This window comes from Podarcis gaigeae (assembly GCF_964106915.1).
Source record: "Podarcis gaigeae genome assembly, chromosome: 14".
In the NCBI taxonomy this organism is placed as follows: domain Eukaryota; kingdom Metazoa; phylum Chordata; class Lepidosauria; order Squamata; family Lacertidae; genus Podarcis; species Podarcis gaigeae.
In genome coordinates, this window is record NC_139690.1 from 43,995,404 (window position 1) to 44,008,794 (window position 13,391).

At 42.3% G+C, this 13,391-nt stretch overlaps 1 protein-coding gene across 3 annotated transcripts in view; it reads right to left on the minus strand.

The window, feature by feature from the left end:
- Nucleotides 1-13,391, minus strand: part of USP22 (ubiquitin specific peptidase 22) — a 106,021-nt gene that overhangs the window by 26,940 nt on the left and 65,690 nt on the right. For all 3 annotated transcript variants that reach the window (XM_083711611.1, XM_083711612.1, XM_083711613.1), the window contains one exon: nucleotides 796-965. In XM_083711611.1, the coding sequence (XP_083567737.1) occupies nucleotides 796-965 (170 nt within the window). The remainder of the gene's footprint in view (nucleotides 1-795; nucleotides 966-13,391) is intronic.

The window sequence follows — 13,391 nt, forward strand, 5'->3', positions numbered from 1 at the left end:
GCTCCCTGAAAAGCTTTCATTCCATCTTATCATTTGTAAGAACTACTCTTTAAGAACTATTGCCTTGCCCAAGATTTCTTTTTTCCTTTTCCCTCCTCATCCCCTTTTCTTTTTATGTCATGTCTTTTAGATTTCCAGCCTGCAGGCAAGGACTATCTTGCTTTTGTTAACTGTGTGTAAGCTGTTCTGGAAGTCTTTTCAGCTGAAGAGAGAAGTAGAAATGTTTTAAATAAATAATGGTAAAATATGGCTTAGCATGATTTCTGAACTGACAAACTCTGCTTTGTGATCAGCTAGTAAAACAAATTACAAATCATGTTTTCAAAGGTGTTTTGTAAATTAAGATTTGTGCTATTTGTTTTCCACATGGGTGCTATTTCTTTTTCTTCCTTTTCACATCTTATCTTACTCTGTGCACTTGTAATTATGTACTTTTTATCTTTCAATAAAATGTATATTTTAAAAAGAATTACAATTTGTGCTAACCAGTTGGTTAAATGAGTAGACAAACTATAGCAATGGCCACTGACTGCACTGTCTCAAGAGGTTCCCGCACCATAGAGAGGGGAGTGAACTTACAAAGCTAAGTGTGGAGGGGACAAAAAATGAAGCTCTAAACCTCAGTTTGCCTGTTATACATTACAAAGCTTAAACCACAGTTTAGGTTCTCAACTATAACTAAAGCAAACCGCAGTTTGTCTTAGAACCTAATCTGAACCCAAAATTTAAAAAGTAATGTTGCCGTGTGTTACAAATGTGTGAATGTACAAGTTATAAGTGGAAAGGATGACTCACCTCCTGAAAAAGTGTAGACATTTCACAGACCAGACATGAGCTGGGGCTTTGCATTTCACATTTGTGTCTGTCGGAGAGGAAGAAATCTCGCAGTAGTGGAGTGTGGGTAAGTGCTTGGACAATACAGTTCATAAAACATGTGTTCCCAAGATTGATTAGCCCTCTTAGACCTATTAAAATAAGCAAAAAGGGAAGATTTTGTTAATTGTTCTGGTTTACAAAATTGTAGTTTGCTTAAGTTAATTGATTTTTAAAATCGCCACATTCAACACACAGCTGCAAATCATGATTAAGAATCAAGGATGATGATGAATCCAGTGATATGGTCCATTCCACAAGAGAGAACTCGTTTCCTCCTCTTTGAAAGTGACTTTTAATGCTCTAATAATCAAGCCTTTGAGATACAGCAAGCAAGACATGTATATAAAACAAACATTTCACAAAATGTGTATGGCTCATGTATCACGGCTACACGCACAGTTATGCACATCAAAATACTTTCAAATATTATAAAGCCTGAAAAGCATTATTGCAGCTATATCTTGCACTGGGCTAATTAATCTAGAAACAGCCTCTCCTGCTAAAAATGGGCTGATAAAAAGCAGGTACAGGTTTGCTTTGCCCCTCACTGTTGTGCAAAAGAGCAGGTGCTACCTATTGTGAACAACAATAATGCTAAGTGAAGATTTGGTCCCTCTACAAACAGCTGAAGACAGTCTACGAAGAGGCAACAAGGCTACATGGTTCTACAGCAGGCTTACTGCTGTGCTCCCATCCTTAACCCCCACTGGCACCAGCACTATGAACTTGAGGCAGAACAAATTGCATTTTATATTGTAGTGATGGGTTTGTTTGCTTTTTGAAATTTTGTCAATGCTCTGCCTCCTGGCTCAAGAACCCTGTCCCCTTTCTTTCTTACACTTACACACACACACACCAGGAAGCAGTTGTGCCCCCTCCCACCATTAACACCCAAAAGAAACAAAAACAGTAAAACTACAAACTGCTTGATTTGCTAGAAGAATATGTATCAGTTTGCTGCCGTAAGAGGATCACCAAAAACATTCCGTGGCTGCAGGCATAAGGCTATATTATGTTATTGAACTGCATCCGTAGGTATCCACTGGCTTATTGTGGAGTAGGTGATATTGGGATTACACCCAATAGTATCTTGGAACTGCAGTCATATCTTGTAAATCCATCCATGCTTATAGAAATGGAGATCACCAAGTGGATGTCAAATCCTGGCATAAACATATCAAACATATATTCACTTGTTCTGCTTTTTTAAAAGGATTCTGAGAACCAAACACTGGAATAAGAATTGCTTAAGATTAGTGACGTTGAAAAGGACCATGGCAATAATTCAGTTGTGAACAGTTGTGGTTGAGAACTGGAACTTGCTATCTTCTCTAGTGTGGAAGTGCATTCCTTTACCTTGCAGTTGGGTTAAGAGACAGGGTATCAAAGAGCGATAAATTCAAATCCAGAACTTTGCCCTCCGACTGCCTCTCTCGTGTGATACCCAGAAAGTTTCAAGAAAGGGAAGCTGGTACCCATATAACAAAGGGAATGGTGTGTTTGGATTTCATCTATATCTGCAACTTGCTCTTTAAGAAGGAAGGAAGGAAGGAAGGAAGGAAGGAAGGAAGGAAGGAAGGAAGGAAGGAAAAACGAATGACGATGTCTCTCTCATACAACTTTATGTATTATTATATCTGTGTCAATTCTATGTATTTTGAACTATTGATCAAAGTACTGCAAGAACTCTGGCTAATGCCTCCGCCTTGAATTGACAATCATTGCTTACATAATGCAACAGCTCTAGTGAGCTTAGTTTTTGCTTTTAGAGTAGAGGTTATGATGCTGCAGGTTCACAAATGTCTACCAGCCCATGAGGATACAATGTGATAGCACTGCTGAGATTGTTCAAAATACTAAAGGCTCTTGCAATACACAATAATGCGTTTGAAGAGCCCTTTAGCTTTCTTCACAAGGAGGGTGTGTAGCTTGTTGCTAGGTTACTGCAGACTGAAGACAGCAAATCACTTGTGCTGGATTGTATACAGAGCATCAGTCGATGGATACTCAAATCTTCTCCAAATCATTGCCATTAGCAGAATATTGCCATCCTCTCCAACCTAACTGACAAGACACTAGTTCATCCCCAAAGACCAGCCATTACCTCTCTCTCTCTCCCCCTCCTTCCCGGCACTAGTATAACCTCTTGTACAATGGTTTATTCTTCACTGTGGTTTATGGTACAAACATTGCAAATGCAGGTATATTTTAGTTCATGTGTGTTGTGTGCCTTTGAAACAAGGAAGGTCCGAGGTATAGTATATAGCGAAGAAAAATCTCTGCACGCGTGCACAAACAAGTAAATTTATGAAGGGTGTGAAGAAGAGAACAAGTTTTATCTAATAAAAAGAGCTGGAGGAAGGCAATATTGCAGAATTCTATTTCTGTAACAAATCCAAATTCTTCAACCAGAAAATAAACAAGACAATTAAAAATGATTTCTCCAAATCTGGCGCATTTGCAGGAGTAGTAAAAAGGACATACAAACCAAATGATGGATGCAAAATGAGAAAGTCAGTGTAAACCCTATCCACATTCTCCCAGCCTTTGCTAGAGGTAGCTAGGCCTTTGTGCATATGTGGTATGTGGCAACAGCACAACAACCCAGGCTCCTATGACCCATCTACAAAGACAGTGAGGCTTCAGAGCCTGTCCTTTTCCCTCTCTGCCATACTGTATTAGATGGCTTAACCACTTCCTGTTTTTATAGCATCTTCTATCCTAATCTTGTTCTTCCAAAGGAGAAAAGGGCAAATTAGAAGCAGCAGTTTCAAGAAACAGGAAGTGATGGCATGATGTGCAAGAGGACTGTAGGTTAAAAGTCAAATAAGGCCAACCTTGAGGTGAGAGAGAGAGAAAGAACATGTTTATGCGTGTCTGAAAGCCCATGAAATCATCATATTTTCGGTACTCAGGAAACAGCACACATTTACATGTTTTCTCCGTAAGCGCTTAAAAATAAGACAAGACTAAAGTTGAGTTTCAAGAAACCACAAGCCCACTTTCATTTATCACCACCAAGATTTCTAAATCTCCCTTGACAAGAATTTCCAATGATTACACAAACAAACACAGTACTGTACAGAAGAATATTGGAGTAGAGCCTTAATATAAAATGTACTTCTTACGTATTTTGAAGTGTTGTAAAGTGCTCTTAAGTAAAGCTTGTACAGATAGTTTTTGGCACATATTTATTGAACATTGTTTTATTATACATGCTGGTGGCTACATCTGCTTTAGTACTGGTTGATCTCCTTGGTATCATTTCATTAAAATTTACACGTTTAATTTGCCCCACATCTAATGTAAGTACATAATATTCAGTTTTTTTAATTCTCATAATAACTTTGTGAGGGAAGGCACAAAAGGCGGCAACACTTTTGCCCCTGCCCCAACAAGCGACTGCCAATGTGCAGGTCCTTTCGGACCCAGAAGAGGGCGGAACAGGGACATTAACAGGGCGGGGAAGGCTTATTTGCGCCCCACCGATGCTCACGGGGCTAGGAACGGAACCCCTGCACAAAATGTTCGCCGCCTGCGTTATTATTCAGTTACAGCATAATAAGTTAACCCTAAGCAATACAGATGTACCCAAGATGCCACACAATGAATCCATGGCTTAGCTGCTATTTCAGTGAAGGCCACCTAGATCTAGGCTCTGCTGTTGCCCACTGAAATGCATTGCTTCAAACATGCTGTGATAGAAGATCCACAGTTACAATCTGATCGCCGTGGCAACAGTTGACCTGCTTTCAGAAGTTCTTCTGGTGTTCATTTTTGTTTGTTTGTGGGGTGGCAGAGAGGAACCTTGGGTTCTGATGGAGGTTCTTGTGGTCACATGGCAGTCCGATAGACTGGTCACAACGTAGCCTGTAACACACACAAAAACAGAAGCTTTAGACACCATCTTATCTCATCAGTTCATATTTAAAGAAGAATCTAGAATTAAAGGTTGTATCCAACTAAGCTGTTCTAAGTAAACCCACTGAAAGTAATGGAACTAAGTTGACAATTTCCATTCATTTCAATGAGTCTGCTCAGAGCATGACTAATGTTGGATACTACCCTAAATCTTGAACTTACTTGGGAAGGAGTTCAAACCTGGATTACAATAGGGAATCAATAAGTGGAGGAGGTACAGCACACACTTTGAGACCTCACCTGAGAAGAAAACATATATTCAGTTAAGTTTAATATTACACAGCAGAACAACTGACTTCTTAAAATGACTACCATCCTTACCTTGGGGAAGAAATAGTCAAAATTCATGCTGGCAATCAGTAGTGGGAATGGCAGAAACTCTCCTTACATAGAACTCCTGAAGCAGAAAGAAAGGAAGCCAAAGCAAAACTTGGTAATTAAATAAAATGCAAGTGTGTGTTGGTGCAGCACCGGTCTGTGCAATATACTTACGCCATTAAACTAACCACACTGTGCACCTATCACAGTAACCGTCAGAGGATTTTAAAGATGATGTTTGATGTCCCCTGCAGCCTGAGTAGACAAAACCATGTAAATATGCTTGCTGTACATCACCCATGAGAGTGCCACAACTGGAAACTGTAATTCCAGATGCAAGTTATGAGGAAGTCCATCTTTGCTTGCTGCCATTGTTCTCAGTCGCAGGTATCTCTAGTGATGCTAAGAGGGCTGAAAACATTCTGTGCAGGTACTGGAAGGCACTGAGTGGGTTACGCTCAGGGCTTAAACAATTTCTATGGGCTGGATTCAACTGAATAGTTGTGCTAAATGGAAGCCAGAAAAACCAGTTATGCTGGCACAACCGGGGCCTCCTCCCAAATTAGCTGGTGGGAATCAGACCCCCCCCCCCACCAGAACAGTGTACAGGGGGAAGAGAGGGGAGATAATTCTGTCTGGCAAGCAGAAATACTTGCATTGGAATAACAATTTACCGTATTTTTTGCTCTATAAGACTCACTTTTTCCCTCCTAAAAAGTAAGGGGAAATGTGTGTGCGTCTTATGGAGCGAATGCAGGCTGTGCAGCTATCCCAGAAGCCAGAACAGCAAGAGGGACTGCTGCTTTCACTCCTCCAAAAACTAGGTGTGTCTTGTGGTCTGGTGCATCTTATAGAGCGAAAAATACAGTAAATAGTGTGATGCTGAATTCTACCCAATTAGTTCACAAACTAATACATTTCTATGTTCCTAGGTTGTCCCCCAAGTATGCAAAAAGAGGAAGCCATCAATGTTAGAAAACACTTTTTCACAATACATAATCCTGGGAAGAGTATTCAATGCACCTTAAAACTGAAAGACTTCTGTTCTCAGATTTCAAAGCTAGTTCAGGAAAATCAGGTGTCAGAGCCACCCGAGGTCCCAGCTCACAAGAGACCAAAATCCAGTCCAAGTTATATACAAAAGGCTTTATTGAAGAACATTGTTGTCGTTACATCCAAGCTCCGTGCCTCAGCATCTGTTACCCTTAGATGTTTGCAGTCCCCTCTGAGTCAGTCCCGCCCCTGCACCAGCTTAAGAGGCTTGTACTGCTCCACCTTTTCCTCTCCTTCCTTTTCCGCAGGGTCTTCCTGCCCCCCTGTGCTCCCTCCCTCCGGGACTCCCCCGAGGCTGAGTCTTCTGACGCCTGCTCCCCCCTCCTTCGTGCTTTGGGACCAGGCTCCTCCTCAGGGCTCTCCTCATTTCCGCGCACCTCCACATTTGAACTTGGCGCGCGTACGTTGCTTCTGACCTTCCTTTCGACCGTTACGCTACTCTCGGTACTACACTCCTCCCCTTCCGGCAGGACGTTCTGCTCCGAACTCCTTCCCCTCTCTGCTTCCTGTTCTGCTCTTTCTGACACACTGGCCACTCCACCCCCTTCACTCCGTTCCGACGGAGAGGCCGGTCCCGATCTCCAACCCCCACTGGGGATTCCCTCTTCGTTCCCCTGCTTCTGACTGCTTCCTCTCTACTGCCCCTTGGCCTGACCAGGGGGGCTCCCTTTTGGGAATCCTCGGATTCACTTGACGGACTCACTGACAACCTCGGGTCGTCGTCGTCCTCTTCCTCGTCACCCTGGGACCCCTCCCCCTCGCTCTCTGTCCCTGAAACCCTGACATCAGGTTTCAAAATCTGGGCTATAGCCGACTATAATAAAGTCACATAACTGCCTGCTCATTCACCTTTGCTACCTTATTTTAGCTGGCAATAGATCACTTAACACACTGAAGACAGGTACGTGTTTTCTGGCAGTCTGGTTCATGTCCAATCATCATCACCACTTGTAGTCCATCCAATATGATTCCACAACAGAGTAACCACTGCTTACCATTTCCATTTCTTTATACACTATCAGGGCTGGTCGCCACAAAATGCTTGCTGGTGCTTGTGTGCATCTCTGCAGTTGTAAGTTAATTACCATGTATCTGTAAATGTTTTGATTTATGGAGTTATTCATGCAATAATATGGAAGAGCATCATTTTTAGTCATTTGAATACACCCTTCACTTGTTGGCAAGATGCAATTCTGTGCTTCTGTAAAGGATTCAAAAGTTTCGGCCATACACCAAATCAGACCACTAGTCTATCCAAGTCATTACTGTCTACTCTGACTCACAGTGATTCTCCAGGGTGTCAGGCAGTGGACTTTCCAAGCTCTGCTAGCTGGGGACTGGACCTAGGACCTTTTGTATACAATGGAGATACTCTAGCCCTTGAATTATGGCTACCTCTACAAATTCATTACCGTATTTTTCGCTCTATAACATGCACCTGACCATAACACGCACATCGTTTTTGGAGGAGGAAAACAAGGGGGGATTCTGAATGAAACAGTGGATGTATCATTTTTGTGCTTCATGCTGTGGCCACAGACATGTGATCTGATGGTGAATTTAGGGTGACCCAATGCAAAAATCCTGAGAATCCCTGTGGATCTGTGCTTTGTAACCACGTTTTTGCACCATTGTGGCCCCAGGCAACAGTGGGTGCGTGATTTGGGGGGGGGGGCAGGCTGTAGCCATGGACATGCTATGTGATCTGATGGTGAATTTGGGGTGACCCAATGCAAAGATCCTGAGGATCCATGTGGATCCGTGCTTTGTAACCACGTTTAAGTGGGAAGGGAAGGAAAAACACAGAAGGGACAAGGAGCACGAGAGGGATGTGCAGAGAAGCAGCTGGCTAAGAATGCAGGAGAGGGGTTTAACGTGAGGGAGGAAAGGAAGGCAAAAGTTCCCCCCCACACACACCCAAGCCAGCCCCCCCCCTCCCACCTGCATGTTTTCCGGCTGCCTGCGAGTTCCTAGAATGCTTCCCTGGACACAGCACCGGAGCATGGAGAGGAATTGGAAGGAAGGACGCGATCCTTTCCGTTCCCAACTGCTTGCCTGGAGGGCAGAAAGACCCTGAGGCAGAATGCAGGAAAGCAGCAGCTTCCTCTTTTCAGGCTTCCCTCCTCCCGTGACGGCGCGATCTAATTTTTGCCCCTGCACTCGAGCCAGTCGGCTCCAGGGAGCACACATTCGCTCAATAACACGCACAGACATTTCCCCTTACTATTTTGTAGAAAAAAATCTGTGTGTTATAGAGAGAAAAGTACGGTATTTGTTTAGTTTCACACAGGACCATCAGTCCAGAGACTTAAAAAGCTCAAGCTATTTCCTCCAGGGAATGCAAGGTGTATTTAGTGATGTATTAAAGGCTGTAATTAAAGGTCTGTTTACCTTATTAACAGCACCTTTTTGCTCCACTTGTGCAAGTATGCCCAGTTTCATAAATTTCCCATAGTTGAGATAAGCAGGGCAGTAAGTACAAAACATGACATCTCCCTGGCACAGTCCTGAGTACAACATAGCAAGGGGAGGGGAACGCGCCCATGGGTTTTAATTGAAATAAATTGAATTAAAAAAGGGTATGCTGTTTTATAAAAATTCCTCATGCAAATGATGCTATTTCTCAAAACCCAGTTTTTGTTTATAAATATTTTTTTTGAACTTGTGGGTCCACAAATTCACTTGTCATGCTGGTGAGCTCACACTGTGCTTTACAGCACCGTCAAAGATCATTATGCCAAAGACAAAACTTTGCCCTCGGGGTCATGGCAACCTGAATTTTGGCTGGATACCAAGGTCAGCCAAACTTTGTGCATCCCTGGTAAACAGTTTAGATTTTAAAATGTTGCCAAAAAACTACAGTCCATGTTAGAATAGTAATTAGCACATAAGTTTCTCATGGGTTTGTACAATTTAGGACTGTATTATGGACAATAAGGCCTATCGTAAAAAATAATTTCACAGCTGACTTTAGTGTATAAGGCCCTGACAAAACATAACATTACATTACTAATTCCCTTTGTGTTCAATCAATTTTATTCTTTCTCCTCTGCATTATTCTGTTTAAATAACACTCAGAATTGGCATGATACCCAAACATAAAGACATTACATGGCAACATGAATCAGAGGAGAGCAAGAACAGCTATATTCAGACTGGTAGGTATAAAGCATTTTGGACAGCTCCTTGTTCATGGATATCCACAATCACACAAGAAATCCACCAATGCATTGCCTCCATATTTCTCTCTTGTGGTCAGATATTTTCACCTTCTTCTTCCTTGGTTACAGTACAGACCTGATGTTCATGATGACTTAACCATGGTTAAACAACTGGAAGTGAGCTGTGGGGTCACAGGTTTTTCTTAATCACTACAACCACCACTGGCCTTAATCAACCTTTACCAATAAAGGACACAGTTGAATGAAGTAATGAACAACTCCACCATTCTTCACAACAACACAACAAGGCTAAAAAGATGGTCACACTTTGGCTGATAAAATATTAAAGGTCCTAAAATCTGTAGAACAATGGCTTGGAGATACAGCAGGCATTAAGTTCCCATATTCCAGCCCATACAAAGCCTTCTGCTAGAAACAGTGGAGACAGTTAAAGTTTGCAGCCCTCAGCAGCATTGTAAATCAATACTAGAGGAGCTCTGCAGTGACCTTGCATCTAACTGTGCGCCTTCATTTAAAATCAATCCCAAGGCAGTTTAACAGCACTGGACTAAAGGCACAGCAGGGTGAGCCTGCAAAAGCAGTCAGCTAGACAACACGGTTTCATAACATTGCTTAGGCTGTTCGCAACAAAAAAATGTGTAAAAGAATAAGCTTCTTCACCTTCCTCAGTAAATCTGAGAAATAAAAAGTATACCCCAAGTATTTAAGGCTCCATTCCATGCCTCCATGCTTCAGAAGCATTCCTGATGGCCACCAAGGGCACAGGATTTGCATTTTTGTCTCGGATAGCCAGGAGATGAGGATGCAGCATGCAATTCAAGAGACAGGACCCAGGATCCCTTGCAGTGCTGCCATTCCAGAACCATGCTGGCCTTTGCAAATCAAAGGTGCCCCCAAAATCCATGTAATATTGCAAGGAAGCCTGTGAGCACACTGGTTAGAGATGATTCAGTCTGAAACTGGGATCTTCAGCATACAAATTGTGTGCTCTGCCACTAAGCTACAGCCAGTGTTAGAAATCCCCCAGGTGCCAATGCGTTTTGCGACTGTCACAGTTCCAATTGCGACCATATGGCAATCTCTGGATGCCAGATTGGCAACTGACATCTCCCTCTGGCTGCTCCCTCCAGCTTTCTTAAGCGCGTAAACAGAACTGCTTATTTATTGCATTTATAGTGCACCTTTTTCTCCAAGAAGTACATGGTTCACCCCCTTCCTCAGTTACATCCCTACAACGACCCTGTGAGGTAGATTAGGAGGCTGTGACTGGCCCAAGGTCACTCAGGGGGTGTCATGACTAAGTGGGGATTTGAACCCTGATCTCCCAGGTCCAACTCTGACAGTCTAACCACTGCACCACACTGGCTTCCTAGAATACCTCTGCTATGGGGCAGCTCTATAAATTAAGCAGGTAAATAAGTAAGTGGAAAGCAAAATGTCACTTAGAAAAGGATGTGAAATAATTTCCAGGAGGCTTGAATTTGTTTTATTCAGGATTGTTTTATTTGATGTTTTCATTTGTTCTAAGTTGCTTTTGAATTCTTTTCTTTAAAATATAGAGCGGTATAGAAATGAAATTAATAATAATAATAAATCTCATTGCAAAAAATGAGACATTCCATTGTGGCAACCATAACCTAGGTTTAAAGTACAATTTGGTGCTTTGCTTTTTTATTGACGATTTTCTAACACTGGGACTGAGAGGGTTGATACTGGTTTTTAAAAACCCCGCGAAGATGAGTGGGGAGTCTGCAAGCTTTGACAGAGGGAACCATTTTGGTAGAAACACAAACAAATAATGACTTCCCCCTGGAAAAAAATCAGGTTAAAATATTAAATGTGCAATAATAGTTGAGGAATATGTTGTGCTTCTATTATTACACTGAAACTAGAGCAAAGAGAGTGAAGAGAGATTTGTGGCTAGTTCCTTTATCCTGATAGTGTGCAATTGGCAGTAGCAAGGTTAAGAATAATGGCAGGGTCAATGCAGACGTAATTAGGGTAATCCAGTCCTTTCTCTGACAACAAGCAGCAACAAGGCACTTATTTAGGGAGGGAATACTTAGGTGATTATTAAGAACTTCAAGTGCCACTGAAAACACTGATCACTGTAAAGTGCTTCACTAAGAACCCACAAGATGCTCAAGGAAATCTGAGCACAGGAGTCACTCTTCAAGGCAAAGGGTTAGTTCAGAATCACAACTGAAGTGCTAGAACATTTTGTTACCAAGAAAGCTAGATGGAGACAAACCCTTCCACAACAGTGCCAGAAGTAACCACCCCGAAAGCCAAAAAGGCATGTCAAAAGACACAAAGGTCTGAAAAAGTGCCTGTTGCTAGAAATCTGTTGCTAGTTGGCAGGTGGCCTCACCTACAAGGATTACATACATGTGCAAATAAGACGTAAATGGCTTCAGACAGATGAACACAACTGTGACACAAAATGAGCAAGCTCTATGCCAAAATATACTGGAACTGGGAGAAAGGGTTAACTAGAAGGCGGAGTCAACACAAGGACTCCCCCCCCCCCTTTGGCCCTGGGAAGAGGAACCCCTCCTCCAGACCCAAGTTGGCCATAGCTTTGAGGAGAAACCTCCCCAAAGCAATGACACTGATAACAACTTTTAAAAGAGAAAATAAAATCAGTAAAAGAAGGAAACTTAGAGGTACCAAACAGGAGTAATGGCCATGAATTCCTAAGTAAACAGAGGAGTCCTGCAAAGGCAAGCACATCCCCAAGCCATGTTTGACTCACAGTACAGGGTTGTATGCTCCATTCTCTGCTAACCAGAACGCTTCACAGTAAGTCCAACTTTTAATTCTCAGTTAGTGGAGTGGAGAAAGGGATGTTCGGAAACGGTATCCCCAGAAAAATGGGCAGGAAGAGGAACCCTGGCTAAACCATTTGCCAATGGTGTATCTGTCCACCTTCTTGTCTAAGTGGCCACTTTACGGGTGTCCTTCATGGAGGAACTGATGTAAAGTGATGCTGTTGTGGCTCTCTCACATAGTAAGCGTGCAGTGATGCCATGGGGAAGCATTCAAGATTTAGAACAAAAAGCCTGAGCAAAACACTCCAGGAACTACAGTACCTGCTAATGGGGACTGGGAAACATATTGCCTTGAGTCCCCAGTTTTAGGAAAAGAATGAGGAGCCTGTGTTACTCAAGGTAAGAGAGAGATAAGAGAGAGCCAGTTGGTCTTCTGGATGTCTAGCTTTATTTTATTTAATCCATTTCTATACTGCTTTATATTTAAATAATAATAATCTCAAAGTGGTTTACAATCTAGTTTAAAACATAAAATAGAACATTACAAATTATCAAAATAAAGTATTGCACATAAAGATCAAATACAAAATACACATTTAAAGCAGTATGATTAGCAGGAAAACTTAGAAATGTCACAGACAAAAATCAAAGACAAAAATACAGTGAAACTACACAAAACAGCATTATTAGCGACAAAGTAACTCAAATAAGAACTGCACCCATGCTTCCTTCACCTGAGAACCTCTCCCAAATACATCCTTAGCAATTTCCCACATACAAACCTCATTCTCAAGCGTTCCTGCCAACCATACAGATAACACAGCTAATCCCCAGCCAACCATTTGTTGCAAAGCGTATGTCTGGTCGACAAAAATCCCTAGCAGCATTAAACATAATTTACAACTATCTCTTTCACCCACCTCCATTTAGGGCTATATCATACAAACAGCAACTTAATCACTCCCTCCCAGACATGGCCTCACTCTATACCTCAGCTACCAGTCAAGTGAGGCCAATATGCATTGAAAAGTGTGGTGCAAAGTTGGGGAGAGGAAAGGGTCCCCACTACCCTTAGCAACAATGGGAATGGGGTTGGGCTGCAGGAAAATCCCAACTCCTCCTCCTCCCCTCCAGAAAGAGTGTGTTCTTCTAAGCTGCCATCTGAACAGGACTGATGAGCTAGTTCCTAATTATTGCTGCGTTCAGACTATGTACTAGCTTGCTTCTTTTACTGACAGGTCTATCTGATACTTCCATGGAACCATTTTGC